At 46.0% G+C, this 9,205-nt stretch overlaps 4 protein-coding genes across 4 annotated transcripts in view; 2 read left to right on the top strand and 2 right to left on the bottom strand.

The window, feature by feature from the left end:
- The window catches only part of FOXG_20625 (uncharacterized protein), a gene marked incomplete at its 5' end in the record, with an annotated part of 3,167 nt that extends 632 nt beyond the window's left edge, over positions 1 to 2,535 (top strand). The window contains 2 exons of the mRNA XM_018400920.1: positions 238 to 884; positions 1,201 to 2,535. Coding sequence (XP_018250301.1) covers positions 238 to 884; positions 1,201 to 2,382 — 1,829 coding nt within the window. The 3' untranslated portion in view covers positions 2,383 to 2,535. The remainder of the gene's footprint in view (positions 1 to 237; positions 885 to 1,200) is intronic.
- A 209-nt stretch (positions 2,536 to 2,744) lies between these two features.
- On the bottom strand, positions 2,745 to 3,274 carry FOXG_11882 (uncharacterized protein; the record flags this gene model as incomplete). The annotated part of the gene is made up of 4 exons (XM_018391616.1): positions 2,745 to 2,789; positions 2,852 to 3,015; positions 3,079 to 3,134; positions 3,198 to 3,274. 4 exons carry the CDS (start codon positions 3,272 to 3,274, stop codon positions 2,745 to 2,747), a joined length of 342 nt encoding a protein of 113 aa, XP_018250300.1.
- A 1,503-nt stretch (positions 3,275 to 4,777) lies between these two features.
- FOXG_11881 (uncharacterized protein) lies at positions 4,778 to 5,707 on the bottom strand. Its single transcript, XM_018391615.1, has 2 exons — positions 5,361 to 5,707; positions 4,778 to 5,301 (listed from the first exon to the last, which is right to left on the bottom strand). The coding sequence occupies exons 1-2, from the start codon at positions 5,570 to 5,572 to the stop codon at positions 4,908 to 4,910; spliced, it is 606 nt and encodes a 201-aa protein (XP_018250299.1). The 5' UTR covers positions 5,573 to 5,707; the 3' UTR covers positions 4,778 to 4,907.
- A 550-nt stretch (positions 5,708 to 6,257) lies between these two features.
- Positions 6,258 to 8,990, top strand: FOXG_11880 (uncharacterized protein). The gene is made up of 4 exons (XM_018391614.1): positions 6,258 to 6,368; positions 6,446 to 6,521; positions 6,572 to 7,755; positions 7,813 to 8,990. Exons 1-4 carry the CDS (start codon positions 6,311 to 6,313, stop codon positions 8,937 to 8,939), a joined length of 2,445 nt encoding a protein of 814 aa, XP_018250298.1. The 5' UTR covers positions 6,258 to 6,310; the 3' UTR covers positions 8,940 to 8,990.
- Positions 8,991 to 9,205: the final 215 nt, after the last annotated feature.

The raw sequence follows: 9,205 nt of genomic DNA, 5'->3' as shown, positions 1-9,205 counted from the left end.
ATGGGCGCCGGTAGGTTCTTCCTTCGCTCACAGCTTCCCAACTGGGCGCTCACACCCGACATCTGCAGAGACTCGTTAATTCGACACGCACGAACACATCGTCGGGAGGCAGACAGCCTCGCTTTGACGGCAGGTCCACCGATACCCTCGCCTCCAGGTACGTCCAAAAGAGACTCGCACCGTTACTCTCTGCAAGCAGCGGCTCTCTGATAAAAGCCACAGACACAAATACCGCAGCTGGCCAACCAGCCCTCAGCCGGCGGTCCGGTATCCATGATGATGTTTTGTTTGAGAATGATCCTCCAGGCGGACCAGCACGTTTTGCCGACTTAGTTGGCTCGACGCCCAATAATAATCACCAGCATAATCAATGGACTACTTCCGAGACAGATATCCATCCTGCAACATATCTCTCCCCCTCCATGGACTCCTCGACGCGAGCGGACGTCGGCTCTCTCGGCACCGATCAAGCGTCCAATGCCTTGGGAAGCTGGACAGATCTGGACTTGTTCGATTTTGGGGCCGATGCCTGTGATCCATCTTGGCTGGTAGGGGAAAGTTTCGATATCAATGCTCTGACGTCCTCCATCTCGGCAACGGGTTCGCCATGGGGATATGGCGAAGCTCCAGCAAACGTCGCGCAAATCCAGACAAAGGAAGCTTCGGATGAGGCTCATGGCACACACGGGTCGATCACCGACAACAATATCCGAGCTCGAGTACGAAACAGATGGCACACGCGACCAGTCGTCGAATCAGCGTATCCTTACGCACTCAAGAATTCGGAGAACCTACATCAGGTAGATGAGGCATATCGAGCCGGTCTTTCATTTCGACTTCGGCCTTGTCTTCAAGATGATGTTCTACCATCTGCTGACTTTTTGGTATGTTTTGCGAGATCTGACTCGTGTATCGGGGCCTTACCATGATCATCAAAACTGACAATATGATAGAATACATGCATCAAGTTGTACTTTGCTAAATTCCAGCCCATCTTCCCCATCGTGCACGCGCCCTCGGGTACCATCGCATTATGGTTCAGCTTCCTTCTTTGGTCTTCAATGGCATCATAGAATGCTTCGGCAAAACTTGATCTTGAAGTTTACAATGCCAGTCTGGCCCCGTTAAGAAAATACAATACAATTTTGGCATCGGTTTGTCTCCATCTTATTTATCTCCGACCCATTCTGACTGTATAAGTGGGAAGTCTATCTCTACCGAGGTGGGCGCGAAGCGTTGGCTGTAGCGCAAGCCGTTGTTCTAGGCCAGACATTTGGAATGCTCTCCGGCAATCCAAACGATCTGCTTCTGACTGAAAGCTTCCATGGTACTATCATCGCATGGGCCCGCCAAGCTGGGATGTTTAAAGTCAAAGATTCTTTACAGGAGGCCGGCCTTCAGGACCCAGACGATCTGGAAACTGCATGGAGATCATGGTCCCAAACAGAGGAAACTGTCCGAGTGCTGGCGGCGTTGCACATTCATGACTCGGAGTTCGCAGCTATTTTTCACCACGAACCATTCTTACGCCATGAAACGGGAAGATTACCGCGTTGTTGCTCAGATCAGCTGTTCGTTGCCTCTACAGCTACTCAATGGCATCTGATGATTCAGTCTCTACACTCTTCTCCGTCTTCAAGCGAGCCACAAGATCACGCTTCTGTAGGCACGACTGTATCGTCGAACACCCACGCTTCCATGAACGCTTACGTCCTGCTTGCCGGCCATAGCGCGGCGATACGTGAAGCGCGGTGTGCAACATTTACTGAGTCAATGATTGTAGACTTTAGACGCCGTTTAACAACCTGGTACGAAGCATATCTTCCAAGCATCCGCCATCCGAGTCGCGACCCCCACTGCCTCCTGGTGCTCTGGCACGAGACATTCATGTCGCTATACGTATCCTTCGACCTGCTTGAGCGTGTGATAGGTCGCGAGGGGCCATCGATAAGGGATGGAGACCTCGCACGTATCCGCGGTTGGGTGGTTGAGCCGGAAGGACAGAGTTGTGTCATTCACGCAATGCTTATCTACAAGCGCCTACAAGCCCTTCCTATCAGTACGGAACCAGCTATCCATGTCCCAAGGGCGTTGTTCTATGCAGGACTGGTTGCGTACTGTCATGCTAAGTTCCGGCCAGCCGAAGCTTCCCACAGCGATATTGATATTCCCGAACTGCGATCGAGCGACCTTGGGCTTATGTCGGCTCGGAACTCGGCGGAGCCATCCACAACCACTTTTCGCCAATTCGATTCGACCACATTGTATAATATCACTGACCTTCTCTATCGCCAAGGGCATTGGGAGCTGTCCCGCAGATTTGCCTCGATTCTAGAGGCGCCAATAGAGGACCTCGCAGACTCCACAGTTAGCAATCGCTAAAGCAATTAGGAGCTAAATCGTAATTACCTTGTTGCTAGCCAACAGAATCTCCTGGTAAAAGTTAGTGCCACGCTTGTCTGGCTAACCGCTAGCCGGTATATCCTAAACCTCTAAAACCCGCGGTGCTCAATTTGCTCTTCTGAGGCTGCAGCCTGCTCTCGCCTGCATCTTCATATTACTACAAATACTCACTTGTTGAATTGATATAATCCAAATCTAAGTCAAGGGCGTTTTTAACTGAATGACCACTTGCAGATTCGTTCACATCGAAGGCAATTGATCACGGTGCTGTAATTTCTATTGAAAGATTTCAGAGTCACTCAACAAACTGAGCCATTTCCTTAATTGGTCTTGAAGGACCATTAATAAGTAGAACCTGGAAGACCCTTTCGAAACGCAGTCATGAGCTACAGGAGGTAGACTTCATTAGTGGCCTGCGTGACTGCCATGAAATGTGTTGAGCTCTTACTGGAAGGATTGTGATCTTTTCAAGGTTCCAGACCCCGGAGGTCGCGTAGATGTCCTTTCTGATTTCTTCCATCACTTCCTCCCTACTTGGGGCATTCGCAACAATGCAGCTGCCATTAATTGCTTTTTCTTGTCCATCAATAGGTGGATAATCAAGAGTTGGACCTGGGTGATAATCAAGTTAGCCAGTGAAGGAATTATTCTCAGGCTTAGGACTGTTCTAAGTACCGCCCATGATCCAGACACCTGACTCAATTCGTGAGGCGATACCCTTGAGATGGTCCCTATAAGATCAGTTAACTATTGTGCGCCCGCAACTAAGGGGACATGCGAAAAGGGTAACTAACGGGCGAGCAGCTATGCGTTTCGCCAAAGCTCCTTTATGGTCTGGTATGAGAACAATCCAGTCATACTTAGTAGCCATTTTGGACTTTGTTGTAGATATTCGCTACTCGATGTCTCGGTAAGTCAAGGGAGTAGTTTTACAGGGATGCACAGCAGAGGAGCCTGGTCATGATTGAGAAGCAGATGATTATATGCACTAACTGAATCACGCCTGACTACATCAATTTATTCTTAATCTTACAGGCCTCAAATTTGCGGGATTGTGGGACTGGAGAATGTGGGAACAGGAACGATGATAATGCGGGGCAAAGACGACTGCCGGTTAGAATCTTGCAGATCTCGATTTAGCGAGTCTGGGAAGTATTTAGAGACGGGGCAGTTTACGGGACAGTCCCGCAGCCATTCTTCCTTGTCCACTTTCGATGGTCCCGGTGAACTATGAGAATACTGGCGATTCAAAGCATTACGGGGGCTGGGCATCGACTCTTCTTCCATCTTGTCGCAGGCCGGGCATGGTCTCAACGTGCCTCAGGAATAACAGCCTTTAGTAATCAAGCTGGGTGATTTGTTGGAGAACTAGGATTCCTCCTTATCTTCAGGATTCAGACTGTTAGTCTGAAAGTCCTAGATTTAAAGTTCAAAGTCCTAACGTTGGATAAAATTAATAAGAAATATAAACACCGAGAAGAACTCTTATCTGAATAATGAATAATAAGTTTTATAAATTATATAGTTTTTTACCTAACACTACTGCGTAATATAAATAACATGCCCGGCTTGCGACAACAGATATACTAAAATCAATCAATGTGCTGCGAGAATTTCATTTCGTACACCTCAAGCCTTGGCATCAACGCGACCTTCTAGCTGCAATGCCACATCTATCCCCAGCACTGGGCAATGTTTCGCTACCTCTCTTGAATTATTACTATTCTTCCATCCATCGCGAGCCTTTGCGCAATATCCGCCTGCCAGTTCGATTATACAGAGGCAACTTAAAGCTTTTTATTATAAAGTTATTTTATAATATATAATTATTACCTTGAATTAATATTAATTAACCCTGAGTATTAATTAATAATCTGATATAAGATAAAATATCAAAACCTAAATCTATAAACCCTGGAATCTATTTTCTTAGCTGATTTAACTTAAATTACCTGCAAGTAATACCTAGGTCTGTTAAACTTATATTATCCATGTAAGCATAAGTCCTTTATGTTATTGCTAGTATGTTTGCCTTGCAAATTGTTAACCTCGTTCTCAGCTGCAAGTGTAAGTTGTATATGCCACAGAACCATAGATAATGTTTGCTGGGTTCCTGGCTCTCAGTGCCGCACATATAGGCGGTTTATTTCTAATTCAGCATATTATCATTCAAAGAGCTTCCTGTCGAAGGCTACTTATACCTCATGACTATCATCAGCGTCGCAGGTTTTAATTGTAGAGTTTTTAATTCAATAGTCCTCAAATCTAAGCCTGGCCTCCAGGGTAGCTCGCCTCAACCAATAAAACGACTTACTGATATGGCGCTGGGTTGACTTGTGTTTGTTTCCTCCCTACATTCACCGAGACATAATGATATTGTTCAAATTATAGGGACTGAAGTTTTGATGGATTATACCGAAAAAACCAACTACAGAAAGCATCTGGTAATAAAGTAACTGGAAAAGATAATATATATAAATGTAAGGCAGAATAGATATCCAACGTTAAGTAATCAACATCGCCAACACAATCACACAAACAGAGGTTATCAAACCACCATTGCCACGGCCTCCTGCTACATTCTCTTTATCTTCATTTTGTTCGGTTCGAACGGGAATATCTGGTAAAGTGACTGATGCACTCTGCCCGTATAATGTCATTGTATATGGCTCATGACTGAGAGTTGCATAAGCTGAGTTGGTCTCGGTTGCAGAATCTGTCGATGAATCCGTCGCTGACATTATCGGGACCTTGGCAGTTTTGTTGTATTCCTTTTGCTGAGAGATAATGCTGGAAGGGATTGGCGCAACCTTATATCCATCTTCTTTGCAGCTCGCTCGGTTCCTCTCGTCTGTGTCGAACATGAATTCGCCCATGACGCTTCTGCAATCGTAACAACTACAACTCTGGTGTTAACAATGACTTTGGTGTAAACTTTAGGCTCCGGCTGCTCTTACGCTTTCTGCAAAGGAACCCATCCTGACTTGCAGGTGCAGTCGTAATACTTGGGGCCGGTCTCATCTCTGCATTTTCGATCGACGTTGTTGTATGCTTCGCAAATAGAGCCTTTTCCTGTGCAGTATTCGCGGCCCTCTTCACTGATCAAGGCGACAGACAAATGGGCGATGAAGAGGCTAATTAGCACTCTACGAAGCGCGCTTAGCCCCATTATGATCTCTAAGTTGCGATTCTGTAAAGGTGAGAGTTTGAAAACTGTGTACACATGCCTGATCTAGAAAAAAAACTTCAAAGTTCGTTAAATTAAGATCGACCCTTGGCCACAAGAAATTCAGCCCTGGCAGACTAAACCCACGATTTATGACACATTGGGAAGGTTCCTGGAATAGTCTGCAAGCTTTAAATTGGTGGCGTTGATCCCAAACGCCCGGCTTTATTTTCTGCATTTAGCTGCATAATACTCTGATTCTGATGGGTTATCTGTGCCGCGCCAGGGCAAATATGGGTCATTACGGGATAAATTTCAACCCGTCTTACTATGATACTCGCAAATACTGCGCTCCCAATCTTCTCCCGGCGGCACTTTTTCAGGAGTCCCACATCTTTTTGGCACTTGTATCACTAGTGGCTATAGCTGATCTTCATGAAAACTGGAGAAAGGTCAAATTCTCGAAGACTAATGGTCAGTCAGTAATGTCTGCCAACCGAGAAATATGGTTAAAATGCCTTACTAGTTTTGTTTTTCAATGAACCATGTAAGGCTAACAGCTACAGTCAATCTCGCACAGGTTCCTAAATTAAGCCAGGACCAGGATGCTGCCAAAAAGGAGACGTCATAATAATTACTAAAATAGACAGCTCTCTCTTGTCGCTCAGAACTCAAGACTTCATAGTGAAAACAGATTGAAGAGTACTGATCACTAAGGCGTTACGGCCAGGTCCAGAAACAATGGCTGAGCTGACCGTGGGATACGTTGCTGGTATCATCGCCTTTGGCATCGTGATTGGTAAGTTTTGCTTCCTATTCTAAGAAGACTTTTGCGCGAAAAAAAGAACACCAGAGGCTTGCTAACTCGGGTGGTAGCCCAACTGTTTTGTCCAACAGCCATTACCCTAATTATTGCCGGCCAGCTGCGCGATCGTGAGACAGCGGGGACATGGTAAATTCGTGCAACCCCTCCCTACTTTGAAGTAGTCTGACAAAGTACAGGACGACTGCAGGGCGGGTTCTTCAAAGCTCCCTTTGGCCTACCCTTCTCCGAGCCGACTCGACCCAACAAAAGGGTGTCCGCACGTCTATTTCTTTGATGACCTCGATGGTACCGTTGCTGGCTTTGCTCATCTCCCTTGCTGGTGTGATCACTCCTCTGGGATTGTATGAACAGGATGAAAATGCCAGCGAATCGATCTCAGCAACCTTTCAGTACGTGAAAGACACGAGTACCTTCCTGCAAGGCACCTCACCGCGCGATAACAAGACCTTCACACGGACTTGCAATTATTCACCAATGTGCCTTGCTCCCTGTCCGTACACTTCTGATGTCACCATTATTTCATCCGACGGTCTCCAGTCTAACTGTTCAATACTCTACGGCACAAATACAACTGTGCCGAATATCCTCCACGACATCTATATGAGCGGAACCAAGAAGCGTCGAACCACCATCTCCAATTACTTCGACATCGAATGGCGCCAGATAACCGCACAGTATAACAAAAACTACAACAACGGCACACCTATTGCAGTTGGTGTCTTCCGTCCCCTGGAGTCGTTCGCATTGAGAGAGGACATTCGACCAGTTGAAGGTCTCATCGTCGATAGCGAAAATGGTGGCGTTGGCCTAAGGAACCATACATTACCCGTCGGCCATACGCAGGGCGCTACCTGGACCGAAGACCTGCTTTTCCTTGAGCCTGAGACAGAGTGCGTGAATCTCAATGTCTCTATAGACTTTGAGATCAGCACCAGCTCCAAGTCGAGCTCTGGTATAGCCGTCACCAAGCTTTTCATGACCGACCACGGTGGCTTGGTCCATATCAACAAGACCAACCCCGAGCATGATGCAGAGAACAACGGCAATAAGCCAGATCTGAAAACACGAGCATATCAAGCGGCCTGGTACACCAATGGCATCAATATGCTCTTTATGAATATCTCGGACCCTACTGATAAGATCAAAGGAGTAAAGGCATTCGACAGAATTGACTCCAAGATAGGTAAAAAGTGGAAGTTGCCTATCACCGAGATCTACCATACAAACTACCAGTCGTTAGAGTTCTTCAACGAGTTTGGTAACATGATGGGTGTGGATAAGTTGTCGAGTAACTTTTCAAAAACGGAACAAATCTATGATAATCCCTATAAGATCACGGCTGCAGACTATGACGCTGCAAGTAAGTTTCTTCTAGCATACGGAGTCATTTTCTTGCGTTACTGACGTAAATTTCAAGAATTTATTTGCCAAGCCACCACACTTAATGCTCCTCCTAAGCTCAACAATACATATGTATCCTGCAGTCTAGTCCGCGGTGTCCCCAACAGGGTTGATGATGGCCCTCCAAACCTGTTCGAAGATGGCAGCAAATGGTCTTCGCCCCTGTATACATGCGCTTCAGCTGTCAAGGCAACTATCAAGGCAGTCACATTCTTCCACAACGGTACTAGCGACAGTGTCGAACGATTGACTATCAAGGAGGTGAAGGAGAAGGAGTACAAGAACGTGGATGACATGCCGCTTTGGGGTGTTGAGGACTCGTCCCTGGGCCTCGCTCAGTTTCAACCAATCTGGGGTATAGTGGATCCTGCGTTCAAAGACCTTCGCAACATTAGCACTCTCCGAGCGCCATCGCTATATATGCTTGGATCATCCCAAGAGAATTTGTTTGGAACGTCGGGCTTCAACCCTGGATTCTCCGAGATGAACATCCCTGGGTCAATTGTACCTATCTCTGCACTCGCGACTATTGTCAATAGCCGCGATAGCTCAGAGCCAGTCATTGACTTCACTGCCCAGCGAAGCATGAGTTTGTGGCTGAAGTGGAAAAGGCTCTCTTCCTCTGAAGACTCGATGCCTATGGTCTTTAAGCTGCTCTGGAATGACCTTGCGGCTTCCGCCTTGGTTGGGTCCAAGGGTGTACTCGGGGCCCGGAACGAGGACCCTGATCAAGCAGCTCGAGTAGAAGTGATACCGTCTGTTCGCAAGATCAAGTACCACTGGGTTTTCGGCATACCCGCATTCATCCTTATCTTGGTTATAGGCCTCATTACTATTGGTGTTACGGCAATGGCTGTGGTAGGCAAATCAAGCCCGGATCTCCTTAGGCATAGACTTAAGCAAGTATCTATTGGGCGACTCTTGACGTCGGTTTTCCATACGGACTCAAGCAGTCTCATCATGTCACCATCGGCGTGGAGCAAGGACAATGGCAACAAGCACATTGACATGGCTGGTGCATGCCCTATCCCTGGAGGACCTCCTGTAACCATCGTTAATCATCAATCTCAACCTTTCAATGCGCCGCCTGAGCAGTTCTACCAAGCGCAAGGTTACCCACTACAGGCCTTTACCAAGGTATAATTATTACTATTATAATACATAGAAGCCTTAATAATACTATTAATAAATTACTATACTTTTTTATATAATATTTAAGGAGCTTTAATTAAGAGACTAAGGATTTTATTCTTTTTTCAGCTAATTTTATTTAATTATTTATAAAGCTAGGTTTATATAAAGAGTTTAGAAAATAGTTTTTAAAAAGTAATATTAATAGAGATTTTAGGAAGTAAAAGTTAATAGAAAATAAAAAGGCATAATATAGCTTTTTTAAAAGATAAAAGTAA

This window comes from Fusarium oxysporum, chromosome 10 (assembly GCF_000149955.1).
Source record: "Fusarium oxysporum f. sp. lycopersici 4287 chromosome 10, whole genome shotgun sequence".
Lineage (NCBI taxonomy): Eukaryota > Fungi > Ascomycota > Sordariomycetes > Hypocreales > Nectriaceae > Fusarium > Fusarium oxysporum.
Note: the sequence above shows the minus strand (reverse complement) of the source record. Positions and strands in the feature narration are given on the sequence as shown.

Bases quoted from the DNA above. Each gene is read 5' to 3' on its own strand.
- FOXG_11881 (XM_018391615.1), bottom strand. From the start codon at position 5,572: ATGGGGCTAAGCGCGCTTCGTAGAGTGCTAATTAGCCTCTTCATCGCC. The intron at 5,302-5,360 runs GTAAGAGCAGCC...CCAGAGTTGTAG, and splicing joins TGGGTTCCTTTGCAGAAAGC to TTGTTACGATTGCAGAAGCG.
- FOXG_11880 (XM_018391614.1), top strand. From the start codon at position 6,311: ATGGCTGAGCTGACCGTGGGATACGTTGCTGGTATCATCGCCTTTGGC. The intron at 6,369-6,445 runs GTAAGTTTTGCT...CTCGGGTGGTAG, and splicing joins CGCCTTTGGCATCGTGATTG to CCCAACTGTTTTGTCCAACA. The intron at 7,756-7,812 runs GTAAGTTTCTTC...GTAAATTTCAAG, and splicing joins TGCAGACTATGACGCTGCAA to AATTTATTTGCCAAGCCACC.